This window comes from Esox lucius, chromosome 25, assembly GCF_011004845.1.
Source record: "Esox lucius isolate fEsoLuc1 chromosome 25, fEsoLuc1.pri, whole genome shotgun sequence".
Taxonomy (NCBI): Eukaryota; Metazoa; Chordata; class Actinopteri; order Esociformes; family Esocidae; genus Esox; species Esox lucius.
The window spans coordinates 14,469,413-14,495,843 of NC_047593.1; the positions used below are offsets into that span (position 1 = coordinate 14,469,413).

General features: G+C 41.9%; 1 protein-coding gene across 2 annotated transcripts; it reads right to left on the minus strand.

Annotated features, from left to right (window-relative positions):
- Positions 1-380: 380 nt before the first annotated feature.
- Positions 381-26,410, minus strand: LOC105020944. 2 transcript variants are annotated; one of them, XM_020043951.3, is made up of 10 exons: positions 26,264-26,410; positions 24,101-24,412; positions 23,972-24,019; positions 23,783-23,824; positions 23,541-23,617; positions 20,517-20,610; positions 20,226-20,297; positions 16,124-16,351; positions 15,364-15,450; positions 381-1,254 (listed from the first exon to the last, which is right to left on the minus strand). In XM_020043951.3, exons 1-9 carry the CDS (start codon positions 26,319-26,321, stop codon positions 15,398-15,400), a joined length of 984 nt encoding a protein of 327 aa, XP_019899510.2. In that variant the 5' UTR covers positions 26,322-26,410; the 3' UTR covers positions 381-1,254; positions 15,364-15,397. The 2 variants fall into 2 exon arrangements, with proteins under 2 accessions (XP_019899510.2, XP_010886614.2); XM_010888312.5 differs by lacking the exon at positions 15,364-15,450.
- Positions 26,411-26,431: the final 21 nt, after the last annotated feature.

A 26,431-nucleotide genomic window follows, 5' to 3' on the forward strand; every position in this document is an offset into this window, starting at 1 on the left:
AGGTAGCTACTGAACGACAGCCTGGCCAACAGAGCCCTGCTAAAGACTCGAGACGGGAGTGCTGCTCTGCTCTGTCCAAGGAATGTCTGTGGCACGGTGTCAGTGAATTCCTGTATTTTAACACTGTCACTTTGAAGCAAATTGGTTTGCACCTGTAGCCTGTTCCACTTACCATAACACGACTGGCTGGACCAGAGACAGTATGCTGGACAGTTGGCCTGTCAGCAGGAAGGAATTACATTTTTGCGACTAGGTCAACTTGTTACTGTGATGGCTATTTGAAAAGGTTTGCTGAAATGTTTTTTTTTTTCTTTTACAATCTGTTAGGAAATGTCTCCACAGTAGGAGAGAGAAAAAAAACCACAGCTCTGTATCGCACATGTTTTTAACAGATTTATTTGACAATGTTTTCAACAACACAAGATATTGTTGTTCTAGAAATAGCATTTAGTTTACACAATGAGTGGAGCCGGGCTGAGCATAGGACTAGAGAAATATTCAGTATATTATGTAGAATCAGGATCCCCTTAGGCTACTGCATATTAACTTCTATCCATAGGGTCAATTTACCTACACAACGAAGATCACAAAAGGGGAAGTTTTAAAATATTGACATAATGTTCACAAACAAAAGGATGTACATTACCTAATATCACACATCTTGTGACACATTTACTACATTTGCAACTCCTCTGGAGACTTTACTGTTAGACAGTAAAAAAATATGCATTTATTTTTTATTTTTTACAAAACATCACCTTTTCTAATTACCTTGAGGGCAAATGGAAAAAATCCTCATAAAGCTTTAAAAATTGTTTTTAAATTGATTTTGGAATTGATCCTGCTCACACAAACACATCTTAACCAGCATATACCCTTAGAATAACAACATAAACCCATCCTGACAAAGCCACTCTTCAACCAATACACTATACATACATCTAGCTATACACAAAATACTCTTATACCTGATGACTGAGGTATATGCAATGACTTTTTTAAATTATTCAATATAAATAAAGTCCATCCTGTAGGTTTATTGGGGGGAAAAATACAGTATTGAAAAAGTACCAGAAAATAAACAGCATTTTTGCAAGTTAACATATTGAAAGGTTTATCCTGAAATGTGAAAATGTTATAATATAATAATAATAAATTGATTATTTCCATAAGCAAACATGAATTTAATCAGCTAGCTAGTTTTTCCATTTATTTCCGATGTATTGACCTTTGACTTCATGTTTTTTCTTCAATCTGAAAAACACAAACACAGAAGTCACTTAAACACTTGGGATGAAAATGTTTCATTTTCTTGTGCAGAAGAAATTATAAAAACTTGAAATACACATAACCACAAAATACCCATTGCTAATAATTTCTTTTTTTATAAATTTTTCTCTCAATCGCTGGGCTACTTTTCTCTAAACTCATACAACTTCCTCCTGTTTTCTTCATCTACATCCAATCATGGCTGGTTCCCTAGGAAGTTATTTTCTCATCTGAGATGCGTTCTGGTGGCCCACCACACCTGTAGCCCTCTGCTGTGACTTCTGCTTTGGGTGTGTGTGTGTGGCCCCTGACATGACCTTTCACACCTAGGCTTAAACATCTGTTTAAGGGAAATACAACTTTGAAATCTCCACTGAAGGGATTTATGACAACCCTTTTAGTTACTTTTCAGTTGGCAACGTGCCCCCTAGGTTTGACTGACCGTGGAACTAAGAAAGGTTCCTCATTGACAACAGGGCCTAGATTACATTTTAGAACTACAAAAAGATGTATATGGATCTTGAAATCAAGGTTTAACAGAACTCTTCAAGGATCTAGTTCTTACATGGTGCTGAATCGGATCATGACACCCACACATAATCAATTCCACTTAGTTACTAACACTTCAGCTAATCATTGTGATATATAAATGTCAGTTATTCTGTAGCTCTGTGATGCATCTTTTACTGAATCTCTACCAAAATCAGGCCCGTGCTGTACGTGACTAACCTACTAACTAATGTTTCAAACGAAAGTTTGAAGGCTGATCCTTACTATCCCTCTCTATGTCATTGTGGGAAACAAGAATTGAATGCAGCTAAAGGGTGTTTGCCGGTATTGATGCCCTATGGAGTATGCTATTTTCTTCGATTGCACCCCCTTCACTCAGTTGTGTTGTCGCCATGGTCACTCGAATTCTATAGACAGCAGCCATATGTACTCTGACAGGCAATGTTGTTGTTAGCTAACAAAGTCAGTCAGGAGTAGCTAGCCGTGCTATTGTTGGATAGCTTCAGTTCAGTGGACTTCCCTGAATATTACGTAGCCTAAACTAGTGTTAGTTAACGTTAATCTGTGACATCAAAATGATTAAAAGTTTTAGCTGCTAATTATTTGCCTTTAGAGATGGTATCATGTTTTTGATCCTGTCATGTTTTCAAGCATAATGCAATCTTTATCATCTCAAATTGAGGAAGCATTGAGTAGAACACAAATTTTTACATCAGCCCCAAAATGAACCTTTGAAACCGTGTTTTAATTACATTTGCTATCCATGAATATTAGCATTTCGCTATGAAAGATCTCATTGATCTCACACAGAATGTTTTACACTGTTCTTAAATCTGGTTTAAAGCAAAGGTATTTTTATAAGCTTGAAACAAAGACACCTGTACCATATCAGATAGAAAACTGACGGATATCACATTTCAAGGTTGAATCCCAATATTACACTTTACATGCATCACATCAAACTGAAACACAACAGATGCTAAGTTCATTAAGCTGTTCTGTGAGGTGACTGCCCACAGATGCACTATAGATTCCACGGCATCTAGTGAAAATGTTGCCAAAAATGGAGCAGATATCTTATACCAATTGGTGTTTTTTACGTTTATCCATAACAAGGCCTGACCCCCCGCCCCGCCAGGTGTTGTTCTATGGCCATGTTGACAGCTGGTGATTTATTGTCTTGTGTCACAGCGGTTTGAGGCTGACAGAGATCTCCACCGCTGATTTGGCTGGCAGAGATCTCCACTGCTGATTTGGCTGGCAGAGTATGTGCTGCAAACATTAAAACATTATTATACAAATTGTTTTTTTGTTGAAATTATTAAACTGTTCAAAACATCATTACGGTTCTGCCCTTGGGGCCACAAGGGGGCAGTGCTATTCCTCCTGCTGAAGTTTATGGGTCTTTTGCTTGTTAAAGTGTACTCGCTACATGTTTTTGGCACATTTTGACTAGATACTGGGGAATTACTAGAGAGGAATACTATTCATGTCTGAATAGCCGCGTGGATGTACAGCTCAATGAATTTAATTGAAAATAACTAACGGTAACTTTAAATAACTGACACAGGAACTTTTCTTATTCTTAGCCTTCTGTATATAAATGTTGGCCGGATATATACTATTCTTTTCAACTTAATTTCTTTGTGACTCGGATTCAGCCCACTGTAGGCACAGGTAAACATCAGACGAACCTGAGGAAGCCTTCTGTAAAAAGTTTTTTTGATCTGAAAGGGCAATGGGAGAAGCATGTACCGTTGTCCTGGGTGTTCATTTATCTAACCTCAAATTAATTCAATAAAAAAAGATACCAGGGTGCAGGCACCAGCTTATGTGATTACTGTGGGTCTGAGCTTGTATTGCAGTACAGCTGAGCCTTCATACATCTCTGCAGCGGGGCTGAGATAAGATGAGCTAAAGTTGAGCCATATGGGAACAGATACGCATCTGTGTGGACTGGGGAGCGGACCCCAGTTAGGAAGGTACTGTAGTGAATGAAAAGCTGTTTCAGAAAGACCAGACATTCCACTAAGGATTTAGTGACTCCTGGGAATATGCAACTACAGCTTACCTGTGACCACCTTCAAAAGGAGGTCTCCTAACAGAGCTAAATGCTGGACCAAAAGAAGTTGGGATTTTAATTTGGGCTTTTACAACACGCAGTAAAGCTGATCAGGCTTATTCATCAACAACAGTCTCTTCTGAACTTTAAAATCAGAAATTTCATCCAGCAGTTTCATGCAGTCATTAGGCCTACACTGCATGGTAGAATAGAATCAAATAGTTAAAATTTTTTTACCACAACAATGTTTCTGGAAACACTTTATAAATAACTATGCATGACTGTAGGCCAATAACCTACCCTGAAGTGAAAATAACTAGAGCTGCAAAAACCTCTTAAATCTAACAGTTTTACAACTGAAAAGTTAAGTGTAGAAATGGCGTAATAGCTATACTGACAATTATCTCAAAGCGTTGGAGCGATTTACAATGTATTTACTACATGGTAAAAACAGCCAAACTGGCCTCCCAGGAAGCATGATGAACCTGCAGCGCTCTAGGATCTTGGATGCCTATTTATATATAGTACATATTTGCAAAGAAAAATCCTCATTGACCACAATCAACATGCAATGCCTCAATGATTTGCTGACTATACCAAGCTACTTATAAAGTATCAAGGTGCATCAACGTTAGCCAGCCTGTCACGTACAGTAACTAAAGCGGCTCCTACACCTGGGGAGTGGGAGAAAGGTTCCCTAGCCTCGATGACTAGCACACTGAAAGACATGGGCGTATTAAGCCGTGGTGGGACTCGTCAGAGGTGGGGGCCAGGAATGTTGGGGGTTGGAGCGGATGCCTGGGGCGATGCCAGCAGGTGAATGTCCGTCTCTCACCATGTCTCTGATCTCAGGGGCCCCTTGGGGCCCCTTGGGAAGTGCACCCATAAGGAACGGACAGGAATGCTAAAACAATCGCGTTAGCGCGGGGGGACACTCTGAGAAAAAAGTCCACCGTGTCATTGCTCGCATGGGGACTGAATAGTGAGAATACTGTAACACAAAGACGTCCGCGGCGCCAAGGCATCCAAAGATGGTGAGAATGAGAATTCCGCAGTCCTCAATTCAATGCCGAAATAGACTGGCAAAGCCATTCCGATGCAACCACGTCGTCAGGCCGTTGTATTTATTGTCAAAAGAGTGATGTTCACTAGAAACCGTTTCGGAAATCCCTTCGTACGCATCACCTGTTGCTGTAGCAACAGAGCTGAAATTACTAGTAAATGGGTGCCGTTTCCCTGTGCGGAAATCACATCTCTAGGGGATCTATATAAGCGGAGAGGTTCGGCCTCTTTCCTAATCCAAGCGTTTTGGCGGGCAGACTTCGTTCCACTGAGTTCATCTGGATAATCCTACCCCAGTGGGGCAACTGTTCCGTAAACAAAGCCTGACATTTGTTACGGTGACCACTAAAGAAGGTGACTGGTTTCACCCACCCGACAAATGACTTTCTGAGCTTCTGACTGGGTGACACTCGAGCCGCTGGCGTTTGGGTGAAGGACCGTACGAACTTTCTACGCTCACCGTCCTTTATTGTCTTAAGTCTACCTGACATGTCTTCTTAGCAAGCAGCTCAATGGACCATACGGATGCAGCAGCAGAATTTGAGGAGACTTTGACGGGTGCTACCCTGACAGCCCTACAAAGCTCCTATTTAGAGATTTATGGCACCTGGCTGACCGTTGACAAGATAGGCTACTTAGGTGTACAAACCATTTCCATGCACAGTAGCATATGAAACGTATAGCTTTTTAATGCAACACTCTGCTTTCCTTTGGAGCCAAGGTTTCATTGCTAGAATGCAGCGATAGGAGACAAAGCAGGCCTGACCACGTTACAGTCTGCGCCTGTTGCAGAACTTGGCAAGCAGCTGTCTGGCGGAAGGGAACATGTGACAGCTTTGGTGGGACTCCTTTGTCAAGGGTCTCAAGCATAAACACTCAAAAGGCCAATATGTGTGCGTGTGTGTTTGTGTTTCAAGAATGTGCCCAAACTATGGTTAAATCAGAATAATTAAAACGTTTATGACTCCTTTTCCTGTCCCCATTTTTGGTTTAAGGGTAAAGGTTACAAATGGGGGTCAGGTGGGAATTAGGGTTAGGGTACAAGTTAAGTTTAGGGTTACGGTCAGGCATTAGGACTAGGTTAAGTTCAGGCATAAACGTTAGGTTATTGAGAGTAAGGTGAGGTTGAGTATAAGGTTTGGTTTAGAGACTTTGGTTGAAATGGTTTGACATTTACGTGGAGACATGGTTTAGGTGAAAAGTTAAAATTTGGATGTTTCAAGTCACATTGCTCTTCCATTTTTATTTTAGTTGTCCGTCCACTACCACTAAAACACGTATGCAACAATGAATATGGCACATTTCAATATTGTGAATTCAATGTGATTTCAATAAATTGTGTACCTCAATATGGTAGCGTCAGTGTTTTTTAGTAAGAGTGTAGGGGTCGCTTTAAGATAACTCTACCTTAACCTCTGCATGGACTTGTCTCTGTGACAGGCTAAAGAATGTGAGGCTTCTCCTCTGAGAAAGGGAACACATCACTCTGTCTTTGCGGTCAATGTGTACCCTATAATTAGGATCCACTGACCTCTGCCCTTTTCACTTAGCTCACACCGTGACGGGTCACAGAAGGTCAAGAAACTCAAGCAGGAAGTTAGGCCAACCCCACCCTGTGGTTTTGTGATACAGACAAGTTCAGGGAAGTGAACACTTGATGTGTGTGTGGTGATACAAACTGAGAGCTCTGATCTCACCGGGAGATAGCTATCGTAAAAGCATTTTCCATACAACAAATACGTTGTGGCAGGCTCACATGAAAGAATGATGAAACGTGAAAATGGAGGCACATTAGTTTTGGAGACCGAATAGCCGCAAGCGAAGGTGAGCGATAAAATAACAACAGAAGAACCGGAAACTGGAGCTTCTTATTGGTTATAAATGACTCTCCTGCTGTGCTGTTTGGGTTGACCCCATTTGTCAAGGTTTTGCTTCACCTACAAAGGCAGGCCATGACAGCATAATGAGGGCTGTGTTTCAAAATAACCTGCTGATAAATTATTGGGAAACCAATCATGGTGTCACCTCACCCATTTCTCTAGCATGGGCTGCAAATAAACACTAAAATTGCGTCAGCAACGATGATAATCCAGAATAGTCATTGAGTCAAACTTAATCTAAAAAAACTGAAGTATCATGTCAATTTCAACAGATAATGACCTTTATTTAAGGATTGTTATTTTAGTCATCAATTGCACATGAGGGCCAACTGAGGACAAACATGGTTCTCAAATACATTTTTCTACGCTAGTAAATGTCCTGTTAACTCAGTTAATGGACTATTCTTAAGTTGAATTTGACACCCTGGTTGCTTTGACCTCGGCCACAGGAAGTTATAAGTTGTTTTCACAGTGAGCACCTAGCTTAGCTATGTTAGCTACATTCCACCGACGTTTACAGCTGTCTTCTATAATGGTTTGTAGTGCCGCAGCTACAGTAGGTTTAAATACGCTAATGGCTAATTGCTAATATTTTAACTGAGCTGTTGTGGGACAAAGATAAAGATCAAGCAAAGGGCAAAAGGCTACAAACAAGTCATGCCTAGATTTAAACTTACACGAAGGTCAACCTCTAGTATATATTTATATCAGATGAATTAACAACTGTAAGTGACAAACTTGTAAATTCAACCTCTTGCATTCAAAACGCTTTTAGGCTGTCAGAAATACACCTGACCGTTAGGGTCGACTGGGTCACTTTATAAAAAGCAAATCTAAAAGACAGCTGCGTGGTGGTTATAAGAGGAGATAAGAAAAAAATTATTTCTGTTTCTGCCTACCAACCACAAGTGAATGAACTCCCATGTGGAAGATGTATGTCAACATCTCTACTATCGTGTTATGGACAGGATTCAGATAGCAATAAATATAGACGAAAACAAAGAAGGTGTGAGGATTTACTGGGTAAATCAATAGTCTGTGATTGAACACAGTAACTTAAATGTAGGAGGGGACCCAATCCAGTGTGTGTGGGTATGCTTGCATGTGGAGACCATCTAACTGTTTGTTTAGCATTATAAGGAGACCTCGACACAGTGTCTGTCAACACCCAGGCAGACTAGAAACAGGTAGAGTTTATGTGGGGCCGGGTTAATAACTTGTGCATGAGAGATTAAAAAGTGTGTTAAACATTTTGGGTAATATGATTGAAAATGTATTCAGTGCGGCTTTGTTTGACAATGTTGTAGGTAAAAAAAATCAAGAGGATGTGGTTGTTCTGTCAGAATGGATTAAAGATAGACACTGGGTCAAGACTGACGGCCAAGCCACAAGATGGACACCACAACTATAAGTCTTAGAAACAAAATTTGACCGAACAGTGGCTTTGAGTATCAAAACACTGGCTTACAGTAACAAAACAACACTTGCTTAGAGTAACAAAACAACACTGGCTTACAGTAACAAAACAACACTGGCTTACAGGATCAAAACAACACTGGGTTATAGTAACAAAACAACACTGGCTTACAGTAACAAAACAACAATTGTTTACAGTAACATCACAACAACCGTAGCTTAACATCCAGAGACAATATATTGCAGTATCCCATTAAAAAGCTTGACGTCAGAGATGACATTTTGTCAATGCGTATTGAGAGTGGACAGTTAAGAAATAACACTGAAACCTGACTCAGTTAACACCTTCCAAATTGAGATACAAATTGACGGCCAGCCAGCAACAGAGAAATAGATTTTAATCTAATGAAAACAAGTGTTTAATCTCATATAATATTTCTGGTGTCAGGGCAGAGTACCAAACATGCAGATAGACATGCAATAATCCTTTTGTGAGTGCTAATGCGACCTAATACTGACCTAATTAATGTATAACTATATAAACATCAGCCTGTAGTCATTTTTACATTAGCTATGCTAAAAATACAGTGCCCTCTATAAGTACTGAGACAGTCAAATCAAACCATCATGATTTGGCTATGCCCAACTTTTGTGCTTTGGTTCTAATTCAGTTAATCTTTTCTTTTAGCATCCAAATTGCTTGCTTTTCCTTCATTGACACCTCCCTGGTCTCCATGTTGGATTATGAAAAGCAAAAGATACAACGGAGACAGCCTGTACAGAGATTACACATTCACAGCTCCTTTATGTGTTAACAACCAATGCAACAGGATACACCTGGGTGCCAAATGTCCAAATACGTATCCTCAAATAAAATGAGGGGATGTAACTTTGACACTGCCGTTATTCTTGTTTGGTGTTGGTCTTCCTATTCTTGTTGAAACGTACAGGAATAAAAGGTGACAGTCCGTGCTTTTACCTCATATTTATCTTTCAATTGTGTTTTCATAGTGCTCAACAAAAATGGCAATTTAGACTTTTTTTTAATTTTTTCATTGCATTCCCCTAATCAGGGACTTATTTAGAACTGGGAAACCAGGTGGGTGTACTTAATGAGGTATAACAGAAGGATAAGGCCCTGATTAGGGGGGTGCAATGGAAAAATGGAGTGGAACTGGCTTTAAGGGGCAGGCAGATTTGAATACCATCGCTGTACGTAGATGGGGTATTGTTTGCTTGACTTCTGTCTGGAGCCATCTGCATAGTTGTAAAATTATTGGTGAGTTAGTGCAAAGGTAACCTTGGAGCACCCAGAGCTAAAGTACAATAAAAAAACAGGGAATCCCTGTAGACAGTGTCTTCAGTTGGCTGGGCATTTAGCCACGCGCCACCCGATGACACAATTAAGACTCGAACTAAGACTGTGGTGGTCAGCTCGTCGCAGCAAAGATGCCCGATTCGATATGCCACCTGGGAGGCCCTTTCGCATTGCATTGCACAGGACAAAAGAGAGACGTTGGATCAGCTGACACCAGCTGTTTCCTTTGTGGGTATATGAGCGTAAAGGGCTTTTCCGGCCTTCACTTCCATCAGTCTCTCCTTGTGATAAACCATAAAGCCAGACAGGTGAAATGACGGAGCCCTATCATCTCCTCAACCACATCAAAACCCACACATGCAGGAAACACCGGCCGGTAGCACCCAGCCACTGTCATTACATGATGCCTCACACACACAACTTCACCACCGCCATCCTGACATAAATGCATCAGGACTCCAAAATGGGGGGGGGGGGGCAGTATTGCCACTTCATAAACAGATGGCCGCTTAAGAAAAGTATACTTTTTCTTGGGGTAGACCAATGACAAATATATAAGCACAAGGTTGGTAGACCTGCTCATAAGAAAATGGGGACAGTGTAAGCCTTGACCTCTATGAGTCTCTATACAGACTTGCCCGGACTCTGAACCCGTGTCCCAACGAAAGCCCCTCTCGGCCAATAAAATAGCCCACGCTAATTACTAGCTAGCCTTCCTTCCCTTCCCTCTCTTCGGACCGCCGGGCTATCCCACAGTCAACGGGGAGGAGGGAGATGACTGCCACCATGCCATCTGTCATTACTCCGGACATATTTATGATAGCCCCGTCCCCCCCCGTGGAAGTGGTTTCCTCCAAAGTGGGCTGGCAGACATGAAAGCATACCCCTTATTGGAAAATAATACAGCCCACCCTAGCCAGCTAATTATGCTGTTTTATGAGCTGTCAGGTCATATCCATTATCTCCAGTCGACAGGGAGGCAAGAGGCCTTTCAAGTTCAGGCTCATCGCTACCTAAACCAGGTGGAAGAAAGAAGTACTTGTTTCTTTCACATCTCCTTTACTATTTTACAAGGTTGGTTCACTCTGTTGTCTATCTAATCTAAAGCACAAAACAGACATGTATTTACAGGGCCAAGGGTGACTCAACTAGTAGGTAATTTTCTCATTTCAGTAAGTTAGCAGATGGTTTTTGTCCAGGGCGACTTACAGGCAAAACGTTATTGCATTATTAAACTGTTCCATCACTTCTCTTGGAATGAATAGTTATTTAATTTAGATGTATATTTGTCTTTTTCTGATTTGTTGACTGAGGAGAGACAGTGGAAAAGACATAGCTGGAAGAGCAGCAGGCCGGACTCAAACCCATTTTGCAGCAGTACAAGAGGTCCATAGGTCCAGTCCATTGGACCATGGAATAAATAGTTCTGAATAACTACATAATGGCAAATCGACATTTAAATCCACCGTGCCAAATATTGTGCCGAAATGTATATATTTCTTGCTGTAGTTGATCTGACACACAATCACTCCCCTAGTGTGCAGCTTAAAACCACATCAATGCCATGCTGCTGTGAGGTCAATGAAAACTGGAAGGTAATGGTTTAGGAGCCTCAGTCCCTGATGCCTTTTGCTTGTTTGCAGGATTTCAAGTGAGGGTAACAGATAAATAGTAATTAACACAAAACGCATCCTGTTCGCTTGTATTTCGTTACATACCACAAGCTATTATATGTGCTCCCATATATTACCTATGGCTAGCCATAATCACTGTACATGAGGTACTCTGTCTCAGAGGAGTCTTCAAAATATGTCTGGGAATGATTCATGCGAAATAGATCCAGCAACAATTTGTGTGTTACCGGGCCCCCTGCACAGTTTCAACAACAGTTTCTTCAGACAGCCTCTCTGTCTGGAACTAGCATCCAATCCTCTAATAAAGTAATTATGGTGGTCTTAAAGCGATGATTGTAATTATGTCATAGCTGACTTATTTGAAGCTAACAAACTTTCTCTGGCATCCCCCCCCCGCCCCACCTTCAGATGCATGCGCCCGCTGTTATCTTTCAGAATGACTACTGTTACAAAGAGTATGTCTTTGCACATCTGTCACATCACACAGAGTAATACCTGTATGTGTGCCCAGGGAATAAATCCGTTAGCATTCCCTCCTCGCCGTGCCGCGTTATTAATCTGAGAGGTAAGGGGAAACCTGACCAATCCACCCAACTGGACAGCGCCATGTGCTGCCTTACAAATCCCCACCTCCCTGACCCAGGTCTGGAGCGGGAGTGGACGTGTGTGTGTGTGTGTGGTTTAGGATGACCCACAATTGATCAACGCAAGAGTGTTCCATACGACAACCAAGCTCGTGTCCGACGGGTCACGATTGCCTCAACTGATTTCTGTTCGGAACTTGCAGCAAGCTGCCGAGGCGGAAATTGAAATGACAGCACGGGGGTACAGGCCAACAGCACGGGGGTACAGGCCAACAACACGGGGGTACAGGCCAACAGCACGGGGGTACAGGCCAACAACACGGGGGTACAGGCCAACAACACGGGGGTACAGGCCAACAACACGGGGGTACAGGCCAACAGCACGGGGGTACAGGCCAACAGCACGGGGGTACAGGCCATCAACACGTGGGTACAGGCCAACAACACGGGGGTACAGGCCAACAACACGGGGGTACAGGCCAACAACACGGGGGTACAGGCCAACAGCACGGGGGTACAGGCCAACAACACTTGACTTGGTAATGGAGGGGGAAGGAAACCCTCAGATATGATGAAAAGGAACATACAATTAGGTCCGGAAGTAATTGGACACTGACACAAGTTTGGTTATTTTGGCTGTTTACCAAAATATATTTAAGTTACAGTTAAATAATGAATATGGGCTTAAAGTTCAGTCTCGGCTTTAATTTGAGGGCATTCACATCCAAATTGGAGGAAGGGTTTAGGAAGGGTTTTACAGCTCTTTAATATTTATTTTACCTTTTCAGGGGACCAAAAGTAATTGACCAAAAGAAATTGGTGAGCTCTGCAGCACAAAAAGGCCTAGACGTCCACGGAAGATCGCTGTGGTGGATGATCGTAGGATCCTTTCCATGGTAAAGAAAAACCCCTTCACAACATCCAGCCAAGTGAAGAACACTCTCCAGGAGGTAGGCATATCATTATCCAAATCTACCATAAAGAGAAGGCTTCCCGAGAGCAAATACAGAGGGTTCACCACAAGGTGCAAACCATTCATAAGTCTCAAGAATAGGAAGACCAGATTAGACCAAAAAACATCTAAAAATGCCAGCCCAGTTCTGGAACAGCATTCTTTGGACAGATGAAACTAAGATCAACCTGTTCAAGGATGATGGAAAGAAAAAAGTATGGAGAAGGCTTGGAACGGCTCATGATCCAAAGCATACCACATCATCTGTAAAAAAAAAAATATTCTGCAGTGACTAAGTCAATCACCTGATCTCAACCTGATCGAGCATGCATTTCACTTGCTGAAGACGAAATTTAAGGGAGAAAACTCAGAGACAAACAACAACTGAAGACAGCTGCAGTAAAGGCCTGGCAAAACATCACAAAGGAGGAAACCCAGCGTTAGATGATGTCCATGCGTTTCAGACCTCAAATAGTCATTGCCTGCAAAGGATTCTCAACAAAGTATTAAAAATGAACATTTTATTTATGATTGTGTTAATTTGTCCAATTACATTTGAGCCCCTGAAATAAGGGGGCTGTGTATGAAAATGGTTACAATTCCTAAACGTTCCATTCGATATATTTGTTCAACCCCTTGATTTAAGGCTGAAAATCTGCACTTCAGTTGCATCTCGGTTGTTTAATTTCAAATCCATTCTGGCACCGTACATACCCAAAATTATGAAAATTGTGACAGTTTCCAAATATTTCCAAACCTAACTGTAGTTCTCAAGGTTGTTCAGCCATGACTGAGAGTCTAGTTTTGTTCAGTACGACACTGATTGATTTTTACCCTAGGATGACATCTAGTCCAATCTTGGCACTGCAAACAGAGGTTTGTCAAAGAGGCCAGGCATTAGGTTTGTCACTTTCAATTTTTCTTTGCCAATTTGGTGATATTCACTTTGTTATTAAGGCCCTGCTTCTTTGCGGCAACTCCCAGGGGACTCAGCAAAGTTGATGTCAAGAAATAGTATGTGTCTTTCGAAGCACACCCGATGTCATTCTGGTTGTTATGCTTCTTGTTCAACCAGGAAGTGTATACTGGAATCCTTTCAGGCTGAAAGGAATGCACGTTCAAGACTTCCTTAAATGAGCTCACAGGTGTCCAAGCTGCAACTATAAGGTGTTGGAGCATGACAAGGCAATCCAATGCAATTGTGAACCACCCCCAACCTAGATGGTGCTGCTCCATTGCACCACCCTCCGGGCTAATCCTCGAGCCAGATTCGAACGCTGGTCCCCCATTGACTTTACCGTTAAGCCATTCAGGGGGTCCCCTTCTCACGTTATATTGTACCCCGCTTGTATCACCTGATTTATTGTGCAGTGATGGCAGTTCTATAATGTCACAACCACATTTTAGTACACTGTGATTGTACGATACTGCCAACACTATAGGGAGTCTTAAGGATCCCGCAGAAATAGCAGGCCATTCTAAACTACTGAGACACAGAAAAAGATGGGTGCCAGAAAGTGAGGGACTGACAGCCAATGATGATTTGAGATGATTTGAGGGGTTGGGTGGGGGGGGGGGGGGGGTCTGCATTTTTGTGAAAACGGGACATCGTCCATACATGACGCACGTCGGCAGAAGGGCCTCAGATCAGGGCCTATCATCGGCTGTTAAGAGGGGTGTGAATTTTTGGGGCACTAAGGACTGCAATGCTACACTGGCGGCAGGCTTCTGAGAGCCAGGGAACACAGGTGCAAGAGGTCGCCGTTCCTCCTTCCTGCTTCAGATCAGTCTGACTGACTGACCGACTGACAGACTGAGAGGTGCTAGTCTGCCTGAGGAATCTGGCTTGAGTGGCCGACTGAAATGAGATGAAAGGTGTCATTGGGAAAAAGGAGAGAGAGAGAGAGAGAGAGAGTGTCCATGGAAATCCAAAACTGCTGTTTTTGTGACAGTTGGCTGAGCGACTATTATATCTATTGTTGTTTTGTAGATTGTTCTTGTTTTGTGACTTGTTTTGTAGATTGTCAGAGATTTCTGATGAGTAATTTGAGACTGAGAGCATATTAACTTCTTTAGTGGCTAAAAGCCTCAGAGGCCATAGCTAAATTGACATTTTGCTGGGATAACAGATTACAAATATGTACACACATGTCCCTATCACATAACTTTATACAAGGAATTAAACATTAGACCGACAAAGTAGTCGAAAAATATGCCGGGGTACAGAGAAATTATACATAGAAATCATTTTCAGTATCTTATGACCGGGAATGGAAACCGGATTCCAGAGGCATCAACAACCAAAAACATCCCTATATTACCACCACTACCCCATATTTATAAATCAATGTGGTTTAGTCTTGTCAAGAAGATTTACGGCGATAGCAACCGATCATCTAATACGGACAGATGGCCACGTTAACAACCGGCACACAACGGTAAATTGGTGATTATGACGGCCTATTTATACTGCAATGTTACTTTAGCGAGACCGGTTAAGTGACACTTCTGGCACATCCAGAAGTTGTTTGCGGCCTGCTGAGCTGGGTAAGGAGGCTGATCCCTTTACTAACACCTGAGCTGGGTAAATGGTCCAGCAGCTGCAGGAGGTCTGATGGGGGGGGGGGGCGGATGGGGGCTCCAGTGGTGGGGGACAGGACTATGCTAAGAGCTCACCGTGGTTCTGTTGAGGCTGTGGACGTGGAGAGGTTTAAGCCTCTGAGAAATGGCTGGTCACAGCCCATCCTGAGAGATGATTCAAGTCTTTTTTTTTTTTTTTTTTATTAAGATAGAGTATGGGGAGAGAAAGAAGAATGAGGAAACAATTACAGAATAGATGAGGTAATAAGGGTTTTGACTCTAGCAACGGCTACATATCCTTCACGGCCCGTCCTTCGCAATGACACGTCCTTATATAGTCATGTGATTCATGCACTTTTTCACATCACATTTAATACTGAATCGAGGTTCCCACCCCGGGAGCGTGAGGAGATTTCTGTTGCGACTGACAACGACTTGGACTAGCTGTACTGTTGGTTTGTTGGTTCAGTACACAGCACCTAATTAAAGGAAACTCCTGTGACCTATGATATGTACATGGTCTGAGAGCTGGCGTGTTACTGACATTCTCCACAGGGAGGTTTTGTGCTGTATGTTCAATGTCGAGTTCAACATTTCTATTCCGTCTTTTCAGAGTAAGTGGATACGCCAGTGAGGCTCGTTTCATTTTTGAAACTGCAAGAAAATGTGAAAATAAATACTAGGTAACAGCACTGACAGCTAAATATTATGACATTACAAGACTATTTGCTGTCCAATCTAAACAGATATCCAAGAGAAATGTGTCTGCTTTATCACAATGTTCATACACACACACACACACACACACACAGACACATTACAGAAGTTGGAGGGAAAGATTTGAACCTATACCAACCTCTCGTTGTCACTGGCATCCTGATGTTGTTGTTGTTGTTGTTGTTGTCATCGTTGACCGCCACTGACTCCACCGAGGTCTTATTGGAGACGGCGAGTTCGTCATCAGTCTCCCCTTCTGGGACCCCCAGGGCCCCGTGTTCAGGGGCCAGTTTAGTCGGGGCCACGTCATGGGGTTTGTCCACAGAGCCTGGCGGCGGGGGGAGGTCGGAGCTGTTCCCACCATCCTCTGTGGAAGTGGCATTACAAAGTTTGTCCCCGCTTAGTCAGGCCTTTCTCACTTGATTCTGTGGCGGTAAAATTATAGGTGAACAAATCCTGTCACGTTAATACACCCTGTGTCAGCTCATTCCTTTACTGCAAATACCTGTAGTTAACAAATTTTTCACCTGACTCCTGGCAGTCCTGTGCTTTGTAATTACCCCCCTTAGTGTGACGCTAATGACAGCATGTCCTGTTCGAGTCCACTGCCATGCAGGGTCTCTCTTTCCGTTTCCCCACGACGGTCTCTGACTTTGACTGTTGTGTGGTGTCCTCCTCATGGACCACCTGAACCTGACCCAGGCCTCTCTTGTTGGTCGAGTAACGAGGTCCTGATTACTGACCAGGCTCGGCTGGTCCAGAGCCACACAGCTGGTCAGAGCTCTGGGAAGGCATGTATGCCCCGTCATTACCTGACCTCGAGGTGACGGTGGCAGAGGGGGGCTGGTGTTGGGAACACGGGGACTGGGAGGCGGGCGGGCCAGTGCTAGATTTCTGGATGTATCTTGACTCTAAACCGCCTCTGTTACCTCAGGCTACTGTGTGAGTGAGTGTGTTTCCGAGAAGCTCGGCCCCGAACAACTGTTAAATCTAAGAGTCTAATCGCTGACGCTAACACAAACCCTGTCATTGGTTCAGCCTCCATAATGCCCCCCTCCAACCCGGACTTGTTCTAAGCCAACACGCTCGTTATCATCCCACTAATGTGAGAATGGAGCGTGATATCTGTAATTAGCCTTGGTGAGAGCTAATTAGTCTCAGGACTGTGATTTGGTCATTGGAAAAATAGTGGGCAGTCGTTAGGGCAGTTGGTGGAGAGGTCAAGGCGTCCTTCGCAGCTGGAGCCAAAGCCTAGAAAGAGATCAGCGGAGGGACATGTGAAGAGTGACTGACCGATAAGTAAGGCCAGGGCGTGGATCTCAGTGGGCTTCTTTTCATTGTTTATTACATTTTGTAGATCTATACACTCTTTAGAATCTTGTACGTACAGTGAAGGGAAAAAAGCATTTGATCCCCTGCTGATTTTGTACGTTTGCCAACTGACAAAGAAATGATCAGTCTATAATTTTAATGCTAGGTTTATATGAACAGTGAGAGTCAGAATAACAACAAAATAAATCCTGAAAAACGCTTTTCTTTAGCAAACAAGATAAGTCATCTGAAAAAGAGGTTCTTACAACATCGGACCAAGAGAGTTTTTACCCGAATTAGAATATACCTGTTACATCATTGACCAAATGACAGACACCAACAAATAAACAGGGCGACTGAGAAACTAAAACAAAGAAGCGTTTCTTCTCACAGCTCTTGTAAAGGAGAAAGACTGCACTGCCAGCATCTCTTAACTAATCCATGAATACCACAGAGGTTAAGTGCTAGAGGGCGTGTCTGGGTACGTGGTTCTGGGCCTACGTTTTGTCTCTCTGACACAGTTCTTGTGAAGGAATATTTCACCATCTCAGTACCAGTATTATTGACAACAGTTTTCAACCCCAGACCATTAATGCTCCACAACCAGCAACACTGTTCTATTGATCACATGAGTAATTAATATGCTCTGGTCACTTTCTATGTACATTAGCACGTTTTTATGTATCCATATGTAAGGCAGTACAACATATATTCATACTGTTCCATTTCTACATGACTTGAAATTGTTTTAGTCACTGTTTTTATGTATATTTAGTATTTTCTGTTGTTATTTTTCCTTTATATATTTCTTAATTACTACGTAGATGCCACATGCCACGTCACAAGACTTTCATTGTTCAGAATGACGCCTGTCATTCGTTGCACTTGACAGATAAAAGACTGAACTGTATTGTCATTTGATGGACCTTACAGTCAGACGTCAGGGAGCTATGCTACTGTAGAACGTGGACGTAATGTGTCAGACTAGTTTTATTGGTTTGACTTTATCTCTCTCTAGAAAGAGCATACAAAAGAGTTGTGGGAGACTTGCGAAAGTATACAAAGCCAGCAATGCTGTCTGTCTTAAGCTAATGAACAGGTGGTGAAAGAAATGGGAGTACTGGGACTTCTAAAAGAGGCCATAAAAACTGACCATTTCCACAAAGTGTAGCTTAGGGCAAAGAGACAGACAGGCTGAGACCTGCCCACAAGAGTCACAGACCATGGGAAGGCCTCTGAGCGAAATATACATTTCAACCATGTTTATCCTGAATGTGTCAAAAGAAAGGGCTACAACCACATTAATAAATAAATAACTGTCAGCGTTTGGTTTGGTCACAATGTGTGGTTTAAAAGTTTAACTTATGGAGTGTCAGTTGCCTGACATCTAAGATTCTTTAATGTTTACCTCAGATTAACGGGGCTTCAGGACAGTGCACTTGTTTGACAAGGATCCCACTCTCAACCATAGCCTGAGCAACCTAACGGAGCTGGGATGTTTCCTGATAGCGACTATATAATCCACTGAGAGCAATTACATTACATGGCCCGCATAGTTCAAAACCTCAAGGCTCATTGGATAAAAGCTGAGGTATATGTAAATAATAAAGCATGAGGGGTGTGGTATATAAATAATATACCATGGCTAAGAGTTGTTCTTCGGCACAATGCGTTGTGGATTACCTGAATGCAGCACTAAGCCGTGGTATATTGACATATATCGCAAACCCCTGAGATCACGGGTTTTGCTCTTATAAACCAGTTACCAATGTAATATTAGTTATTAGAGCAGAAAAGTGTGGTATCAGCCACTCAGCATTCAGTATACCACAGGTATTACAAAGCTCTTTTTGACTGTTTTTATTACACTGAGAAATGGTTTATAATAGCAAAAAGGCAGTCACATCGCCATTGCATTGTGACAAAGAACAGCTCTAAGCCGTGGCATACTATATCATAAAGCTTCATGCCTTATTGCTGGAGTGCAAAAGGCCTTGTAAGAACATGTAAAATGTACCCTATACCATAGGAACTGTGGCCATTCATCCAGAGGCCAACAAACAACTGCACTTTCCTTCTAGGCTCAGGAACTCATTCTCACGGCGTTGGTTTCCATCAGGTGGCGGGCGTCAGTACTGCATCTCATCGTCGAGAGACGGTGTTACATGAAGTAGGTCGTGTGCAGTTACTCAGTGGAGCAAGGCATAACGTTCTGCCTTCTGGCAAATAAGTCTTACTTTAGACGGAAAATGTTGCGATCGTGCGGAAACTTAATGCAAGTAATTTTAATATTGTAACAGTCCTCCTTGCATGAAGCCCTTCCTGTCTGTGTCTCCAGGTAATCAAATGGTGTGGGAGTGTCACACTGCGTACCGAGTCACACGCACTCACATTTTCTCTCAGTCAACCCATATGAGTATGGTGACCAGGCTTTCCCAATAAAAATGTGTCCACAGACTTCCAGTCTAGTTGAAGCATTTCGAAGATGTAAACGCACTTCACAAATCAATTTCTGTTATTTTCTTACCATGGCGTCGCCAACTAAATAGGAGTTAACCACAACAGCTTATACTTTTGTCCACGAACAGTATCGCTGAAAGCAAGCTCTTGAGGGAAGTTAAAATAAAAAAGAATTCAGCTGTGGTTTTCACGCACGCAGTAAGATAAACTTGGAGATAACTTTGCAGAACGTTCCAAAATGTTTGCCCACACTCACTTCCTTCCCTGTTATATCTGATGGCGGTTGCAAAAGAGGAAATTAACTGCCGAGCACAAAACTCACCCTGGAAACTGAAATAGATCCAATTCAGCTAATAACTCAAACAAAAACGTTCGACCCCCCCCCTCCTCTGGGACACATTGTCGCTGGGCCATCAAATGGACCTTGTGACACCGGGCACTACACCTGTTTTGCTTCTGGCCAATCTCACCCTTTGTTCCAGGTGAATCCTCAACCAGGGCTTCAGTGCTGTCGAGGTCCACAGCCGTAAAGGTCTGCATTTCTAAAAATGTGGCGGGAAGACAATGTGAGTGAGCCATGGCCACTACTAGAGCAGCAGTTATTGCACATTTAGACCCATTTGCCAGTGTATTTTGCAATTAGGTTCGGATTTTTCAGACAGCATCCATCTACACGGTTTTGGAGAGGCTTATTGTACTCTCACCAGGACACGGAGATAGTAAGGGTTTTTATTTATGAATGTTTAATGTAATGTTCTCACCCTTCGGTGCCGGAGAGCTGTCAAACGCGACGTCATGATCGTGAGTACTCAGAGGGACATCCTCCTGTCTGCTTGGCAGATCCATCGATTTCCTCTGGAAACAGCAGGTTACATCACACAGACAGTTTTAAATTCTTAATTTGGTTCACCAGTTAAAAAGGACATATCTAGAACAATACAAATATCTTTGTATTGTTCTCTATCTCCCCCCACAAATAATTTCATGTTGCAAAGAAAGGTGCAAAGCGAGATTTTTTTTTTAATAGATTGATGGCTACCGGAAACATAGCAATTTGTAAAACATAACCTCTGTGAAAATGGTTCTATATGGAACCAAAGAGGGATCTGACTGGAACCAAAAAAAATCTTCAAAAGGTTAAGAAACCTCTTAGATATTAGATTGCACATTCAGCTTGTTCTTTGGACAGCTCCAGTGACAAATCTTCAGAAATGCGCATCGAGTGACCATAAAACATTAGGGAACCAGAAAAGGCTGCCTGGAGGGCCAGCTATACACATGGAGGTTTTGGACTGGTCCCCCCCAAAAATCCTGCGAGGGCTGTTCTACATGAATGTGACAGGAGAACATCATTACCCAGGGCCTCTCCAAAGAAACTGGATGGGAAGATTGTGTGGCAAGAGTTTTCAGGATGATTTAGGTACACAGACTACTGCTTTAATCACTTCTTTCCAGTTCAGCGCACCTTTTCTCTAGTGAGCAATTTGCATCAGGGTATTTGCTTTGTGTGTTGTGTCTTCAGAATAGCAGGAACATGCGTAATGAAAGCGATGGCCCTCAGCAGAGGCCTTCTGGATGCAGAGGCCTTCTGATTTTGTAAGTTTGCCCACTGACAAAGAAATTATCAATCTATAATTGTAATGGTAGGTTTATTTGAACAGTAAGAGACAGAATAACAACAAAAAAATCCAGAATAACGCATGTAAAAAAAATATACATTGATTTGCATTTTAATGAGTGGAATAAGTATTTGATCCCCTCTCAATCAGAAAGATTTCTGTTTCCCTGGTGTCTTTTATACAGGTAATGAGCTCCCTCGGTCTGGGGCTCCATGCAAGATCTCACCTTTGCAATGATCATGAGAACGGTGAGGAATCAGCCCAGAACTACACAGGAGGATCTTGTCAATGATCTCAAGGCAGCTGGGAACATAGTCACCAAGAAAACAATTGGTAACACAATGAAGGACTGAAAACCTGCAGCGCCCGCAATGTCCCCCTGCTCAAGAAAGCACATGTATAGGTCCTTCTGAAGTTTTCCAATGAACATCTGAATGATTCAGAGGAGAACTGGGTGAAAGTGTCATGGTGAGATGAGACCAAAATCGAGCTCTTTGGCATCAACTCAACTCGCCGTGTTTGGAGGAGGAGGAATGCTGCCTATGACCCCAAGAACACCATCCCCACCGTCAAACATGGAGGTGGAAATTTATGCTTTGGGGGTGTTTTTCTGCTAAGGGGACAGGACAACTTCACCGCATTAAAGGGACGATGGACGGGGCCATGTACTGTCAAATCTTGGGTGAGAACCTCCTTCCCTCAGCCAGGGCATTGAAAATTGGTTGTGGATGGGTATTCCAGCATGACAATGACCCAAAACACACGGCCAAGGCAACAAAGGAGTGGCTCAAGAAGAAGCACATTAAGGTCCTGGAGTGACCTAGCCAGTCTCCAGACCTTAATCCCATAGAAAATCTATGGAGGGAGCTGAAGGTTAGAGTTGCCTAACATCAGCCTCGAAACCTTAGTGACTTGGAGAAGATCTGCAAAGAGGAGTGGGACAAAATCCCTGAGATGTGTGCAAATCTGGTGGGCAACTACTAGAAACGTCTGACCTCTGTGATTGCCAACAAGGGTTTTGCCATCAAGTACTAAGTCATGTTTTGCAGAGGGGTCAAATAAATATTTCACTCATTAAAATGCAAATTAATGTATAAAATCTTTGACATCAGTTTTTCTGGATTTTTTTGTTTGTTATTCTGACTCTCACTGTTCAAATAAACCTACCATTAAAATTATACTGATCATTTATTTGTCAGTGGGCAAATGTACAAAATCAGCAGGGGATAAAAAAAAATATTCCCTCACTGTATGTATTCACAATGAATGTTTCCTCAAAGAGAAATGGAAAAAAACGTCTGGTAGTTATGGGAAGCAAGAACAAGACGGTCCTTTTGACTACGAACAAGGTGTTTAACAGTGGCGTTGCATACACTAGCAATACTACAGTGCTCACTAAGGTCTTGGCTGAAGACTGCTCCGGTCTACCTATTAGTGACAATGATAACTTGCTTTGTCCAAAAACAATTGAAAATGTCCAGTTGGAGCTTTTAAAGCATAACCCCATTGAGGTTGCCTTGTAACCAAACCAGGCAACCTAAAGATAAGAGATGAGCAATAAATTCACTTAGGGTAGTTAGAGCACAGACAGAAGCCGAGGTCTAGAGAGTTACTTTGAGAGGTGTTCCTTAAAAGGTTTACAAGCAAAAGTTCAAACTGTTCAGATATGGGACACGTACTAGCACAAATACCATATGAGATGCACCTCATTGACCTTCACAGGAACCAGAGTTACAGACTTAATTTGTGATGAGTACTCCGATTGGATCATTCTTTAGCATAAATATTAATGGTTTATTTGTTTTTAGAGGAATACCAGCAGTTGCTTACGCTTGGTGTTCTCTAGAGCACTTCTTGTTCCGAACCTTTGAAGAAATAGGCTGCACCTGAATCGTTTTTATTCACATTCTACTGTCGGTATTGTCGATTACGCTAAAATGTATGTTACTATATGTTACCATGTATGTTACCAAGTCCAAAAGCACAGTGTAAAATAGCTTAAAACAATCAATTCAAGTTTTCAGACAGAACACATTTTAATAGGCTAGCAAACATGCAGGCATTTTAAGTAAATCATTTTTATTCTAGCATTTGGTGTTGGAAAATAGGAAATTTCAAGTTTTGTAAAAAAAAAAAAATCAGAATGTGTCTTATTACATTACTCACCTTCAACTTCTTGCGTATTTGGACAAATACTATTACAAGAACCACAGCAATGATGATAATCAAGATGATTAGCCAGACTGTTAAGAAAAAGACAATCAGGGCTTTTAATAATTGCAACAAGATAATGACCATGTAGGTCTGTATCACTCTGGACAATGTTTGAAGGCACCTACATTTTGTACTGTTATTATGAAATATTAATGTTATTTGTAATGTGTTAGACATTAAGACAATGCTCTTACTCTTGGATTTTGTGGAATTTCGATGGGCACTTGTGGTAGGAACTAAGATAAAGAGAAATTCATAGTTGTGAAAATACCAGATGAATGCATATTAGGGTACTAAGTGACCCAACCAGTGTTTCATTTTATTATTTTTATTAAATATGAATGCTGTTGAAAATATGAGGACGTTTCTAACAATACTGTTACCTAATGTTGGCACAGTTGTCGTTGTTGTTGTTTTGGTATGACCCAATTCTTAAAAAGAAAAGAGAAAGTCAATGCCGTTTATGGAAATTTGCATTCACGGTAGATATATGTTAAACTGGATTCACTTACCTTTGTCCTTGGTGCTTCCAGCAGGAGTTGTGGACCTGATTCCTCCTGAGGGATGTGAAGTATTGCCATTCTGTGTCAACTGCTGGGATGTGGTTGTTGAGATGTTGGTGCTTTTGTCATCATCCTTTTCTGTGGTGGTGTTAGGACTGCCTGAATTTGTTGGCAGAGTTGTGGTGGTATCATTGCTTTGTGCTGTATCAACTGGGTTGATGGTTGAGTTTACCTGGTTTCCGGTGTGATTGATGAGTTTAGTGGGACTGATTGTGGTAGTTATGTTGTTTTGGGCTGTAGTCATAGAAGTCAACACCAGACCTGAAAAAAAGTTTTATATAAGAATATGCAGCAGAAAGAAGAATCCTTTGCACAGATAACACTTTGAATATATCAGTAGTTTTGAGACCGAGAGTTGACCACACTACAGTGGATATAAAAAGTCTACACAACCCTGTTAAAATGCCAAATTCTTGTGATGTAAAATAATGAGACAAAGATAAATCATGTCAGATCTTTTTCCACCTATAACGTGACCTATAACTTGAACAATTCAATTGAAAAACAAACTGAAATCTTTGAGGGGGAAAAATAAAAAAATCACAATAACCTGGTTGCATAAGTGTGCACACCTTTAAACTAATACTTTGTTGAAGTACCTTTTGAATTTATTACAACACTCAGTCTTTTTGGGTAGGAGTGTATTAGCATGGCACATCTTGACGTGGAAATATTTGCCCACTCTTCTTTGCAAAAGTGCTCCAAATCTGTCAGATTGCGAGGGCATCTCCTGTGCACAGCCCTCTTCAGATCACCCCACAGATCACCCCACAGATGGCTCTGGCTGGGCCATTCCAAATGTTAATCTTCTTCTGATGAAGCCATGCTTTTGTGGATTTGGATGTGTGCTTTGGGTCGTTGTCGTGCTGAAAGGTGAACTTTATCTTCAGCTTTCTAAAGGACACCTGATGGTTTTGTGCCAAAATTGCCTGGTATTTGGAACTGTTCATAACTCCCTCCACCCTGACTAAGGCCCCGGTTCCAGCTGAAAAAAAACTGCCCAAAGCATGATGCTGTCACCACCATGCTTCACTGTGGGTATGGTGTTCTATGGGTATTGTGCAGTGTTGTTTTTGCGCCAAACATATCTTTTGGAATTATGGCCAAAAAGTTCAACCTTGGTTTCATCAGACCATAACACATTTTCCCACGTGCTTGTGGGAGACTTGATGTTTGTTTTTGCAAACTTCATCCGGGCTTGGATGTTTTTCTTTGTAAGAAAATGCACCCTACCCCATAGCCCATTCATATGAAGAATATGGGAGATTGTTGTCACATGTAGCACACAGCCAGTACTTACCAGAAATTACTGTTGTTGTATTGCCTCCCTGACCAGTCTTCTTCTTGTCTTTTCATCAATTTTGGAGGGACATCCAGTTCTTGGTAATGTCTCTGTTGTGCCATATTTTCTCCACTTGATGATGACTGTTTTCACTGTGTTCAGTGGTATATCTAATGCTTTGGACTGATATCTGACTGATATTTTTCAACAATGAGATCCCTCTGATGCTTTGGAAGCTCTCGGTGGACCATGGCTTTTGCTCTGAGATGCAACTAAGAAAATGTCAGGAAAATCCTACTAGAAAAGCTGAACTTTATTTGTGATTAATCAGAGTCACTTTAAATGATGGCAGGTGTAATGACTTCTATTTAACATGAGTGCGAATGTGTTTGGTTAATTCTGAACACAGCCACATCCCCGGTTATAAGAGGGTGTGCACACTTATGCAACCAGGTTATTGTATGGTTTTTATTTTCCATTTTTCCCCCTCAAAGATTTCAGTTTGTTTTTCAATTGAATTGTTCACATTATAGGTCACATTAAAAGTGGAAAATGTTCTGACATGATTTCTCTTTGTCTCATTCTTTTACATCACAAAAACCTGCCATTTTAACAGGTGTGTGTAGACTTTTTATATCCACTGTAAGTGAAAAGCCTTTATTTCATATTTCTATGACTACAATAAAACACAGCTAAGTACATCAGAGTATAAAATGATGCCATATATCTCTTCTACATGAAATTAAATAGTCAACCAAACCAAAGAAAAACACTCACATCAACTACACATAGTGTAAATATCCCAAGCAAAAGACAAAAAGGCAACTTACCCAAAAGTACAATGAGACAGGGAAATGGAAAAAGTATGTTGTCCATTTTAATTTTCATCTGTATGTTGAGTTATCTTTCCCTGGCACCCTGGCAGTCTACTGTAAGTTGTGTTACTGGACAAGTGCAACCTATTGCAGCATGCTGGTCTACAAAGAGGCAGTGAAGTT